Raw genomic sequence first — 13861 nt, forward strand, 5'->3', positions numbered from 1 at the left:
ATGGAAATTTGTGAAAGTTTTACACCGAATTTCTATAACGATGGACGATATTATACAAAAAATATTGAAACAGAACCAAATAATAGAAAAGTTTCTACAAATAAAAAGATAATAACAAAGGTATATCCAGAAGAAAATACTACTAAGAATAGTAGTGGAGCAAAAAATGGTAAAAGTCAAATTTTGAAAATTGAAAAATCTAACAAAAATACGTTTAAAAACCCGACAAGTGAGCCCAAAACTAAAGTGATTGTCTATAAATCAAATAATCATAATACAACTGTATCCAGTCATAGATTAGAAAACTTCACTTCTCCACCATCAATTAAAAAGAATGAACCTCGTTTCGAAACAGGAGGCTTCTTGCCACAAAATCTAAGTGGAAATAATTTTTATAAACCTGGATCCATATCCGACATTCTCAGTCAATTTCAATCTCTTCCAATTATCAATAACCATAATGGAAATGGAAATTTTCAAATAGAAGATCAACTCTCCACTAGTAACCCCAGCAAAATTGAAGCACTCACAACATCATCTCGAATTTATCAACCTAAAAGATCGCTCTCAGATGCTCACAACAATTCACAGAAAATTTATTCAAATGACTATCAAAACAACTTCGAACCAATTCGCACCGCAATATTGAACCAAAAAATCTATCATCGGCAATCACCCAAAAATCCTCTAAGGATAACTCATCAAAATTATTCAAATTTACAGGGAAATGACTTCAAACCTGTTCACACTGCACTATTAAATCACGAGGTATATCATCGAAGCAATGATAATAACACCATTATTACCACAGATCATCCTCTAATAGGGTCACCATCATCCTCACCCATTGTTCAGTACAATCAGTCAATTCTACATAAAAACGAAGCAAAATATTTACCCACACCTTCTTTACCCAAGAGAAAACAAAGAAATCTAAGTCAAATATCTGTTGATAAATTAATTGAGCATGAGGATAACAATAACAAGAATGTCCATACGAAAAAAGGATCTAATGGTGAAAACGATCCCAAAGATGATGCGAATAATGGTTATAGGGGTGATGCTGTGACTGTGATTGGGACCACAAAAACAGCATCATCATCATCATCCACATCAACGGAGACGGAGACGGAGGCACCCTCATCAGAAGAATCAACCCAAGAGAAGCATGAAATACGATACTTACAGTGAGTTTATGTGTGACACACAATATGAAGGGTATATCTATTGAATTGTTATCGTCAATATTGACTTTTACACTTTGTAATGGATGTTCTCTATTGTGTAAATGGTTACGGTAAAAATTATGGTAATGGAATTTTGAGGTTAACTAGGAAATAATTATGAAGTGTATATGTGCTAGTAGTTGACATAAAAATCAATTTTTTTTAGTTAGATCATTGATAGGTAATTAGATCATTTTTGCTAGAGTAGTGGAACAATTACAACTACACCCGAAAAAAAATACTTTCGTTCGGAACGAAATTTTCCTTTGTTGAGGTAAATGTTCGCTTTCCGCGTTGAAATTTTCGCGGTTACTTTATTAAAACAGTACAATATAAAGCAGATAGATTAACTCAATTGACGGTCAATTTCTTGTTCCTCTATGTTTCGGCTAGTCTTTATAGGAATATGTCTGTTTTCATTTATAATTTTGATTATTTCAGGAAAAGTAATCGCGAAAATAAAATGATTTTCAACTCGAAAACTGAACATAGTACACACCTTCATAAAGTACTGCCTTTAACAGCAAATAAATCCGGATTTATGACATACGTTGCAATGACTGCCTCTAATCTTTTTTAGTTGCTTTTAAGGAAATTATTTATGCGACAGAAGAAAACTTTTAAGGAAAATTCGCTTCACTTTACCGGAGTAACGTCAACTTCAAAAATATGTGTCCTAAATTTAAAGGAAAATGGTTTAAAGCAATCACAATGAACTTTTTTTAAAAAATTAAATTTGTTCATTTTTTAAGAAACTCGTCTTTGACGCTTTGACTACCGATGTCCACTTAACAGGACATTCCAAAAAGTACAACAAACTCTATTTCCCCACTTAGTTTCGACTTATTTCTCGATGTTATTCTAAAGTAGAGGCTTTAAGATAAAAAAGCTATGCATATTTTCCAAATAGTGAGCACTAAAATGCATTTTTATAAACCTTTAACAATAAACGAAAAATACAAAATTTTGAGACTATTTTTCTACTATATATCTGGGAAATGGAAATTCATACAAGACCTGTATTTTCCGTAGTTTTTTGTATTTTTTCTCACACTTCGATAGATATAATAGGCCAAATAGCGCTTATTTTCGCAAGGCCACTTAGTCGCAATTCAACACCCAGAGAAGGAATATGATCACCTCAAACATGTTTTAAGCGCAAAATGTTATTTTTGGGTGGTGACCATGTAACATGGTTTTCGCAACCATGTTATTTCCTCGGAAATCATGTATCTGATTTCGGCCAGCAGGTTATATTTGACGAAAAAATAACATTTTAGTGACAAACATGTTACATGGTCAGCATACAAAAATAACATTTTGCTCTTGAAACATGTTTGAGGTGATCATATTCCTTCTCTGCGTGAAGAATCAAGTTCTCAGAACAAACTTATATAGATTAACCTAACCTAATTTATATAGGTATAGAACTAATCAAGACAAGTAAAAACAAGTATATACGGCCGTAAGTTCAGCCAGGCCGAAGCTTATGTACCCTCCACCACGGATTGCGTAGAAACTTCTTCTAAACACTGCCATCCACAATCGAATTACTTAAGTTGCGGTAACGCTTGCCGACGGCAAGGTATCTTAAAACCTCCTAACACCGTCTTCTAAATTGTATGTAAGTCCATATATATTAAATCAAAAAAGATCGATCAAATACGTATATAATTCAGTTTGACAAAATTTTCTATTTATAGACATAAAATGTTGACAAAATTTTCTATAGAAATAAAATTTTAACAAAATTTTCTATAGAAATAAAATTTTCAAAAAAATTTTTATAGAAATAAAATTTTGACAAAATTTTCTTTAGAAATACAATTTTGACAAAATTTTATATAGAAATAAATTTGAACAAAATTTTTTATAGAAATAAAATTTTGACAAAATTTTTTATAGAAATAAAATTTTGACAAAATATTCTATAGAAATAAAATTTTGACAACATTTTCTATAGAAATAAAATGTTGACAACATTTTCTATAGAAATAAAATTTTGAAAAAATTTTCTATAGAAATAAAATTTTGGTAGATTATTTTTGGCTCGAGTGGCAACCATGATTATGGACCGATATGGACCAATTTTTGTGTGATTGTAGATCGGCTATATATAACTACAGACCGATATGGACCAATTTTGGTATGGTTGTTAGCGGCCATATACTAACACCACGTTACAAATTTGAACTGGATCGGATGAATCTTGCTCCTCCAAAAGGGTCCGGAGGTCAAATCTGGAGAACGATTTATATGGGGGCTATATATAATTATGGACCGATGTGAATCAATTTTTGCATGGTTGTTAGAGACCATATACCAACACCATGTACCAAATTTCAGCAAGATCGGATGAAATTTGCTTCACTTAGAGGCTTCGCAAGCCAAATCTGGGGATCGGTTTATATGGGGGCTATATATAATTATGGACCGATGTCAACCAATTTCTGCATGGTTATTGGAGACCATGTACCAACATCATGTACCAAATTTCAGCCGGATCGGATGAAATTTGCTTCTCTTTGAGGCTTCGCAAGCCAAATCTGGGGATCGGTTTATATGGGAGCTATATATAATTATGGACCGATGTCAACCAATTGTTGCATGGTTATTGGAGACCATGTACCAACATCATGTACCAAATTTCAGCCGGATCAGATGAAATTTGCTTCTCTTTGAGGCTTCGCAAGCCAAATCTGGGGATCTGTTTATATGGGGGCTATATATAATTATGGACCGATGTCAACCTATTTTTGCATGGTTATTGGAGACCATGTACCAACATCATGTACCAAATTTCAGCCGGATCGGATGAAATTTGCTTCTCTTTGAGGCTTCGCAAGCCAAACCTGGGGATCGGTTTATATGGGGGCTATATATAATTATGAACCGATGTGGACCAATTTTTGCATGGTTGTTAGAGACCATATGCTAACACCATGTACCAAATTTCAGCCGGATGGGATGACATTTGCTTCTCTTAGAGGCTTCGTAAGCCAAATCGGGGGATCGGTTTATATGGGGGCTATATATAATTATTGACCGATGTAGACAAATTTTTGCATAGTTGTTAGAGATCATATACTAACACCATGTACCAAATTTCAGCCAGATCGGATGAAATATGCCTCTGTTAGACGCTTCACCATCCAAATCTGAGGGGTCCCTTTATATGGGGGCTATACGTAAAAGTGGACCGATATGGCCCATTTGCAATACCATCCGACTTACATCAATAACAACTACTTGTGCTTCTTTCGTTCGGAAGTTAGCGTGATTTCAACAGACGGACGGACGGACATGCTTAGATCGACTCAGAATTTCACCACGACCCAGAATATATATACTTTATGGGGTCTTAGAGCAATATTTCGATGTGTTACACGCACAGAAAAAAGATGTTTGGACATGGTTGCCGCATCCATTTAATGCTTATTTAGAGTATGTAATTGTCGCGAAAACCATGTATTTTGTCTTTGTAAAAGTAATTTTCGAGCGGAGAAAAATATATGTTGGCAATAAGCATTTAAATGGTTCTCAAATGCCGCAAACATGTTCTATTATTTAAATGATAGAATTTGACACCATTATATGGTCAGGAAAATCATGTACCTGACCATTCAATTTTTTTTACTTTTTTGCAGAGAAAAAAGTATTTTTATAGTTTACGTATAGACATGTCTACAACCATTACATGGCCATAAAGACCATGTACATTGTTTTCGTGACCATTTATTTTTTTAATATTTTTGCAGCGACAAGAATTTTATAAAAACATTGAGCAGGTACACACGATTTTCATTTTGCGCGTCAGTCGTGTGTTGATTGTTTCTTGGAATGGACGGAGAATACGGAATTATTGTGTTTTGTGTTAATTTATTTATTCAGAAATGGCACGTGGTTTTATGTGAATACAAAAAAGGAAAGTGTAATTGAAAAGAATGTACCTGGTTTTTGTTCTGCATTATGATATATGATATAATTTATTTTTATTTGCAGTCACATGATGTCTGCGTTTGTACGTTTGATGGGCACGAAGTAAATATGGAATGATTACTTATTGTTGAAATTGAACCAAACTAGAGTGTGTAAAAATATGTGATGTTTGCTTGCACGACATTATAAATACAAATAAACAATGAATTAGTTTATAAATAAATAAAAACAAATAAATAAAGTTGATTTAGTGTTTTCTTTTCTCAAGTGGCGTCCTTTTTTCGACGACGAAAAAAGTTTTTTCATAAAAATCAAAACATTTTAGGTTGTGACCATGTTCTTTTAACTAGAAGAAAAACATTTTGACGAATAACATAACATTTTGGATCGTGACCATTGTCTTTTAATAGAAACAAATTTCTTTTTTATCAATATAATAACATTTTAGACGAGGACAATTGTATTTTTCTTAGAACCATATTCACTGAGCCAACATGGTTGCAGGTTAAAATGTTACATGGTCGCCGCAAAAATAGCTGCTATCATATTATTTTGCTCTTCGAATATGATTGTGACAATCATGTTTCTTCTCTGCGTGTACAAACGGAATGACAAAGTTAATATGCCCCCACCCTATGGTGGAGGGTATAAAAGACGAAGACACTTTTAATTGTTAAATATTAGTTTTATTTCGGCAGTGGAAGGGTTAATACTGTGTTACGGTGAGTACTATGTTCGTTTCTTTTTCACCAAAACACTAAATTAAAAGTCCAAAAATGTATAATATGACGATTAGATTTTTATCAATTGTGGATGGAAAATGTCCCATGTATTTGTTGCAAAACATTTAATATTTCTAAATTTTTTGACTAAAAAACGTAACCGTGAGAATAAACTGGATTTTAGCCTGAAAATTGAACATAATATTTACCTTAAATTGCGTTCCTTAAAATTTATTCAGGTCCTTCCTAAGCCACCACTTAAAATTCCCAAATACTAACTAATTTTAAAAACGAAACACTAACTAGCTTTAAAGCCAAACTCCTTCAATGAAAAGTTTGTTAAGACATGCAATTCTAGTGCGTACGAAAGTAAAAAAAAGTATCTAACCCTAACCCCAATTTTCATAATTTATTAATTTTCTTGCAGTGACATTTTCCTAAATTACCCCAAATCTCATCAGGCAAAATTTGGGCATGTTCAACTCACACCGCATTTGTTTGAAAAGCGTTTTGAATCTCGAAATGAGGGGAACCGTTACAAAGGTGAGGTAAGTGTTACAGAAAATTATGTTTATATTTTTTCTTTGAATTGGCAAAAAATGCAAATCCTTAAATGTATTTCCCAGATTCTATGGATGGATAATAAAGGTGGTTATTCTCAACACTCATGGAATATGGCTTTGGGAAAACTTTAAAAAGAAAAGAAGAAACAACGGCCATCTCTCAGAAAACGTGACTAAACAAATTTTTGCAGTATTTATTTAAATATAAAAAAAAAGTCAAGTCAAAATTCAAAATTGCATTATCCTTTGTTTATGGATCTCAAAGGAAAATTTGCATATTGCAAAGGAGTTGGGGTAGAATGAACGAATTCTTGGTGATCCTCTGTAAGTATGGATTAAATCTTAAGTTTTTTTAAAAAAGAGAGGGGGGTTGATTGCTCTTTGGTTTTCAAGCCTAAAAATTTTCTCACGTTAAAAACTGGTCAGTCCAGTTTCTTATTCTTCCTCCCTCCCTCCCAAGGTCCCTTAAAAGGTCATTTTCTACGTCCAACTTTAAATGTTACATTATGGACTATCTAACCTAGCTGTATGTCTGTCTGTCTGGCTGGCTATGTTCCTTATATTTTTTGATTATCTTACAAAAACCAGTTTTGTAATGACCCTTTTACAAGTGATGGCCAAGGATATGATAATGTCCTGGGGAACTATTCTAGTGGTATATAATTCCTTAACGAATTCATTGCTCTTGTAATGGAAGTAAAAAAAAGGGTTGCTTGCAAGCCATCACCATCGAGACTATCTTTAAGATGATGCAGTTAGACATGTAAATAGGGGTGTGTTTGTTATTCTCTGAATCTTTGATGGGATTGTCTAGGACACTGCCACAACGCGGATCATCATTTGGAACTCATTTGCATATGGGTTTGTGTCTGTGTCTAATTTCGAAAATATCCCAATAATGACCATTTCAATTTGAATTTATCCTTAGGTTAATTTCCAATTTTGGAACAGCTGGGCTTTGGCCATCTGAAAGGGCAGTAGTGAGTGAGTGTCCTTTTTCTTATACTGACCCTTGAGGCCACTCGCTAAGCTGAGTTGAGCATAATTATTGAATTGTTAAAAACGAAAAAGAAAAACTTAATCGATACAAATATACCTAGGAGTGATGATTCTTTAGGTTGAAATATCCTTTTACCTCCCTTCTAAACATGTAAATGTGTGTGTGTGTATTTCAAGACATTCGTCCTTTAAGATGAATGTCCAGAACCGGTTTTAATTTAAGGTCATCTTCATCTAACCCTTTTTTCCCAGAGAGACAATGACATCTTGGGCGATCTGAGTTTAATTCATTTAATGTATGCAAGGACATTGCAAAAGGATACTTCGATGATGGTAAATGCTTTCAGAAGGCCAACAATGACATTTCATACATGATGAAGATTTTCCCACTGATAGATGATCAGCATGGCAAAGAGTAACCGGTTTGACCGGTCGAAAAAATGAATCTCGTCCACCACATAAGAATTATCCTCCCAAAGTTATGCTTATGTCATTGCTACTGATTACCACCAAAGGCAAAGGCTACATCTCAAAGGATTCATGCAAAATTCAAAATACCTTAAGGATATTGTTGTGTGAAAATTTCTTTTTATTATAAAATGTTGGAGTATTTGAAAATGTTTACAAAAATTAAAAAAACAAAAACATAGTTATGAATAAGATCGTTGCATTTTCTCTTATCCTTAAGTATAAGAGCGCCTAGGCAAATAAAATAAAAATGAATGAAAACTAAATAAATTCGAAGTATCACATTGGCAAAATGCGAACTTTTATGAAGGACTCACAAAAAACTTCTTCTAATAAATTAATGATACCATGATGAAATAAAATGGAAATTACAAACAAAACGAGTATACGTTTTAGGAACACCTTCCCCGTCACAGGCTTGAGCTCCTCTGCCACAATCTCTCCCTCTAAAATTCCTGCTAATGATAATCCATCTAATGTTGATATTGTGGCTGATATTGTTGCTTTAAATTATAGTCCTGGGCTTTGACAGCCTGGGCATGACTACGTAGTAGGCCCTGGTGTTGTGGTGGTGGAGGTGTGGGAATTTTCACAACAATATCTGTGGGCTCACGAATAACTTCGGCTTTGAAACCCTCTTTGGGATCGGCTGTATATTTAACAGTACGTATGAAACCATCGGAATCGACCACTGAGTAACTGCCTTTTATGACACCACCATCGCGGACTTCTTTGCGATTTTGATAGTTGGTGAATTCGTCATCCTTGACATCGAAACCAAATTGATATGATGAGTTTTGCTGGAAGAGAAAATAAAGAAAAAACAAAACAGGATATTAAAAACACTTTTATGCAAATAAATATTCGTCTTTACAAATCAAATTCCAATTTTCTATGTTATTCCCTAAGTTGATTTAATACGAAAGTATTTGATAGTAAGGGCAAATTTCTTTAAAATAAATAAATTTTAATTAAAATAATTTGTATTCAAAAGATCTCAGGCCGAAATAAGTATAAACTAATTTGAAATAAAGTTAATAATCTTTGCTTAAATTTAGGATACAGTTCTCTAAAAGCCTAGATTTAAAGTTATCTTCCTAAAATTTTCTTTATTTTAGGAAATCCTTAATGTACTGTCAAAATCTCCCAAATAAGCTTATTTACTTTTAATACGGTGGAAGGTAAACTCAAAAAAGATTACTTAGGTCCAAAGATTTGACCTTCTCTTAAGGATGTTAATATTGATTCTCAGTCAAAGATGAGGCCTCTTTAAAATAAAGACCTTTTAGGGACCTATATACCTTTAAATCTAGCATTAATACAATTAAAACTAGGATACAGATATCAGTTGTCGAATTTTAATACTTGTTTCGCGACATATTAATGGATTATTCACATACAAAGCAATGTTTAAAAATCCAAATTATAACAGTTACTTAAGTAAACAATATATTTTTATACCCTCCACCATAGGATGGTGGTATATTAACTTTGTCATTCCGTTTGTAACACATCGAAATATTGCTCTAAGACCCCATAAAGTTTATATATTCTGGGTCGTGCACACAAAAAAATTTTTTTCTGATTCAATCACGAAATTAATTGATCCAATAAATTTTTTAATTGAAATGTCTTCAATCACAGAAATGATAATATCAATTAAAAAATTAATTGACAGTCAATTAAAAAATTAATTGATCCAATTAAAAAATTAATTGATACTATTATTTTTGTGATTGATTTTTGTTTCAATTAAAAAATTTGTTGAATCAATTAAATTTTTAATTGAATATTTCTTAAAACTCAATTAAGATTTTAATTGGAAAAATTTTCGTGAAATTTTTTTCTGTGTGGTGAAATGCTGAGTCGATCTGAGCATGTCCGTCCGTCCGTCCGTCTGTTGAAATCACGATAACTTCCGAACGAAACAAGCTATCGACTTGAAACTTGGCACAAGTAGTTGTTATTGATGTAGGTCGGACGGTATTTCAAATGGGCCACATCGGTCCACTTTTACGTATAGCCCCCATATAAATGGACCCCCAAATTTGGCTTGCGATTGCTCTAAGAGAAGCAAATTTCATCCGATCCAGCTGAAATTTGGTACATGGTGTTAGTATATAGTCTCTAATAACCATGCAAAAATTGGTCCAAATCGGTCCACTTTTACGTATAGCCCCCATATAAACGGACCCCCAAATTTGGCTTGCGATTGCTCTAAGAGAAGCAAATTTCATCCGATCCGGCTGAAATTTGGTACATGGTGTTAGTATATGGTCTCTAACTACCATGCAGAAATTGGTCCACATCGGTCCATAATTATATATAGCCCCCATATAAACCGATCCCCCGATTTGGCTTGCGGAGCCTCTAAGAGAAGCAAATTTCATCCGATCCGGCTGAAATTTGGTACATGGTGTTGGTTTATATTCTCTAATGACCATGCAAAAATTGGTCCATATCGGCCCATAATTATATATAGCCCCCATATAAACCGATCCCCAGATTTGACCTCCGGAGCCTCTTAGAGGAGCAAAAGTCATCCGATCCGATTGAAATTTGGTACGTGGTGTTAGTATATTGTCTCTAACAACCATGCAAGAATTGGTCCATATCGGTCCATAATTATATATAGCCGATCCCCAATCACACAAAAATTGGTCCATATCGGTTCATAATCATGGTTGGTACTCGAGCCAAAAATAATCTACCAAAATTTTATTTTTATAGAAAACATTGTCAAAATGTTATTTCTATAGAAAATTTTGTCAAAATTTTATTTCTATAGAAAATTTTGTCAAAATTTTATTTCTATAGAAAATGTTTTGCAAATTTTATTTCTATAGAAAATTTTTTCCAAATTTTACTTCTATAGAAAATGTTGTCAAAATTTTATTTCTATAGAAACTTCAAACTTAATTATATACGTATTTAATCGGCCTTTTTAGTTTAATATATACCACGTATGGACTATGTGGTATATATTACGGTGTTAGGAAGTTTTAAGATACCTTGCCATCGGCAAGTGTTACCGCAACCCAAGTAATTCGATTGTGGATGACAGTCTTCAGTAGAAGTTTCTACGCAATCCATTGTGGAGGGTACATAAGCTTCGGCCTGGCCGAACTTACTGTCGTATATACTTGTTTTTTCATTACAAGAAACTTTAAATCGAATATGCAAAATAAGTCTTAGCCTTTATTTTAAGATTTTTTATCTTAAATCTAAAGATTCAGTATATCAGTTAATTTAAATACGATATATTTAAATCAGATAATTTTTCTTTTCTAAAAAAGTGTCTTAATTCAAAGACGTATAACTTTAGTTGAGGGACACAAATTTTAAAAATACGTGTGCTACAATTAATGAAAAATGTTAAACAAAGCTTAGAATTTTTTTTATTAAAATGTCTTTATTTTAAAAATATCACAATGGACGGAATAGCCAACTTTAATGAAACATTTTTTTAAGCAAAGACCATGGACTATCTTTTAATTAAAATTTCATTATTTTAAATTTCAAATTTGTCCTTAATATTGTGTAAGTTGCGTGTCCTCAATTTTAGGTTGCATAATCTCTCATAATAGGTCAATATTTTTTCCATTGTACAATTAGTGAAGCCACATTCTAACAGGTTGGCTGACACATAGATGTAGTATTAAATGCATATTATTTTTATATAGTACCAACCTTCAAATGATTCGTATCAAAGTTTGACGTCTGTAAGTCAATTAGTTTGTGAGACAACTGTGGTGCTGGTTAGCATGCCTGGCTTGCATACACAAGGTCGTGGGTTCGATTCCTGCTTCGACCGAACACCAAAAAAGTTTTTCAGCGGTGGATTATCCCACCTCAGTAATGCTGGTGACATATCTGAGGATTTCAAAACTTCTCTAAGTGGTTTCACTGGAATGTGGAACGCCGTTCGGACTCGGCTATAAAAAGGAGGTCCATTGTCATTGAGCTTAACATGGAATCGGGCAGCACTCAGTGATAAGAGAGAAGTTCACCGATGTGGTATCACAATGGACTGAATAGTCTAAGTGAGCCTGATACATCGGGCTGCCACCTAACCTAACCTAACCTTCCGGACTCTGCCCCAGGGAAATCAACAATAATTGATTGGTATGCAAAATTCAAGCGTGGTTAAATGAGCACGGAGGACGGTGAACGCAGTGGACGCCCGAAAGTGGTAGGTACCGACGAAAACATCAAAAAATCCACAAAATGATTTTGGATGACCGTAAAATGAAGTTGATCGAGATAGCAGAGGCCTTAAAGGTATCAAAGAGAACGTGTTGGTCATATCATTCATTAATATTTGGATATGCGGAAGCTCTGTGCAAAATGGGTGCCGCGAGCTCACATTTGACCAAAAACAACAACGTGTTGATGATTCTGAGCGGTGTTTGCAGCTGTTAACTCGTAATACACCCGAGTTTTTCCGTCGATATGTGACAATGGATGAAACATGGCTCCATCACTACACTTCTGAGTCCAATCGACAGTCGGCTGAGTGGACAGCGACCGGTGAACCGTCTCCGAAGTGTGGAAAGACTCAAAAGTCCGCTGGCAAAGTAATGGCCTCTGTTGGCAAAGTAATGGCTGTTTTGGGATGCGCATGGAACACAGAAAAAAATTTCACGAAAATTTTTCCAATTAAAATTTTAATTGAGTTTTAAAAAATATTCAATTAAAAATTTAATTGATTGAACAAATTTTTTAATTGAAACAAAAATCAATCACAGAAATTAATAGTATCAATTAATTTTCTAATTGACCTTCAATTAATTTTTTAATTGATATTATCATTTCTGTGATTGAAGACATTTCAATTAAAAAATTAATTGGATCAATTAATTTCGTGATTGAACCAAAAAAAAATTTTTTTGTGTGAATAATTTTTATCGATTATCTTGAGAAAGGAAAAACCATCAACAGTAACTATTATATGGCGTTATTGGAGCGTCTGAAGGTCGAAATCGCGGCAAAACGGTCCCATATGAAGAAGAAAAAAGTGTTGTTCCACCAAGACAACGCACCGTGCCACAAGTCATTGAGAACGATGGCAAAAATTCATGAATTGGGCTTCGAATTGCTTCCCCACCCACCGTATTCTCCAGATCTGGCCCCCAGCGACTTTTTCTTGTTCTCAGACCTCAAAAGGATGCTCGCAGGGAAAAAATTTGGCTGCAATGAAGAGGTGATCGCCGAAACTGAGGCCTATTATGAGGCAAAACCGAAGGAGTACTACCAAAATGGTATCAAAAAATTGGAAGGTCGTTATAATCGTTGTATTGCTCTTGAGGGAACTATGTTGAATAATTTCGAATTTTGACAAAAAAAAGTGTTTTTCTTTGTTAGACCGGGGACTTATCAGCCAACCTGTTATCATTATTTCTAGCAGGCACATTTTCATAAAATCCGAAGTCATTATACACTAAAAATATACTTACAGTATAAATAAATAATTTTGAATAGAAAGTAATAAATAACTGATTATTTTATTATCAAACATTAAATTAATTATGATTTAAATGCCAGGTGTGTGTAGACCCTGTTCATAAATAAAAATAAAAAACAAAAAACTTATAGCACATTTATATCATATGTTACACTAAACAATGTCTTGAAGTCATTAATAACAGCCAATATCCATTTAATTGCCAACGACAACGACACTCACAGGTAAAATATGTAATGCATGCCAGTACAAAGTGAATGTCTTAACTAAAGTGTCCGCGACAGCGCATGTGCACAGCAGCTAATGCTCCGCAATTGGCAATTCTCTTGTGGCATTAAACTTTGTTGCTATCGTCAAAGGCAGTGGTGAAAAATATTTGGCGTTAAGGAATGTCTAAATGAATGGATGCTTGAACTGGGCAACAATGCTGAATCTAAAATAGAAGGAAACTAGCATTAGTGCTAGTTTCTCATAAATTAT

At 33.8% G+C, this 13861-nt stretch overlaps 2 protein-coding genes across 2 annotated transcripts in view; one reads left to right on the forward strand and one right to left on the reverse strand.

The window, feature by feature from the left end:
• Positions 1 to 8094, forward strand: LOC142235970 (uncharacterized). Its single transcript, XM_075307221.1, has 4 exons — positions 1 to 1187; positions 6315 to 6435; positions 6514 to 6774; positions 7702 to 8094. The coding sequence occupies exons 1-3, from the start codon at positions 1 to 3 to the stop codon at positions 6580 to 6582; spliced, it is 1377 nt and encodes a 458-aa protein (XP_075163336.1). The 3' UTR covers positions 6583 to 6774; positions 7702 to 8094.
• Positions 8016 to 13861, reverse strand: part of Cpr66D (Cuticular protein 66D) — a 38490-nt gene continuing 32644 nt past the window's right edge. The window contains exon 4 of the mRNA XM_075306066.1: positions 8016 to 8717. Coding sequence (XP_075162181.1) covers positions 8391 to 8717 — 327 coding nt within the window. The 3' untranslated portion in view covers positions 8016 to 8390. The remainder of the gene's footprint in view (positions 8718 to 13861) is intronic.

This window comes from Haematobia irritans, chromosome 4 (genome assembly GCF_050003625.1).
Source record: "Haematobia irritans isolate KBUSLIRL chromosome 4, ASM5000362v1, whole genome shotgun sequence".
Lineage (NCBI taxonomy): Eukaryota > Metazoa > Arthropoda > Insecta > Diptera > Muscidae > Haematobia > Haematobia irritans.

Excerpts from the sequence above, each read along its gene's own strand:
- LOC142235970 (XM_075307221.1), top strand. The coding sequence starts at position 1 with ATGGAAATTTGTGAAAGTTTTACACCGAATTTCTATAACGATGGACGA. Across the intron at positions 1,188-6,314 it reads CATGAAATACGATACTTACA|TGACATTTTCCTAAATTACC; the intron begins GTGAGTTTATGT and ends ATTTTCTTGCAG. Across the intron at positions 6,436-6,513 it reads GGAACCGTTACAAAGGTGAG|ATTCTATGGATGGATAATAA; the intron begins GTAAGTGTTACA and ends TGTATTTCCCAG.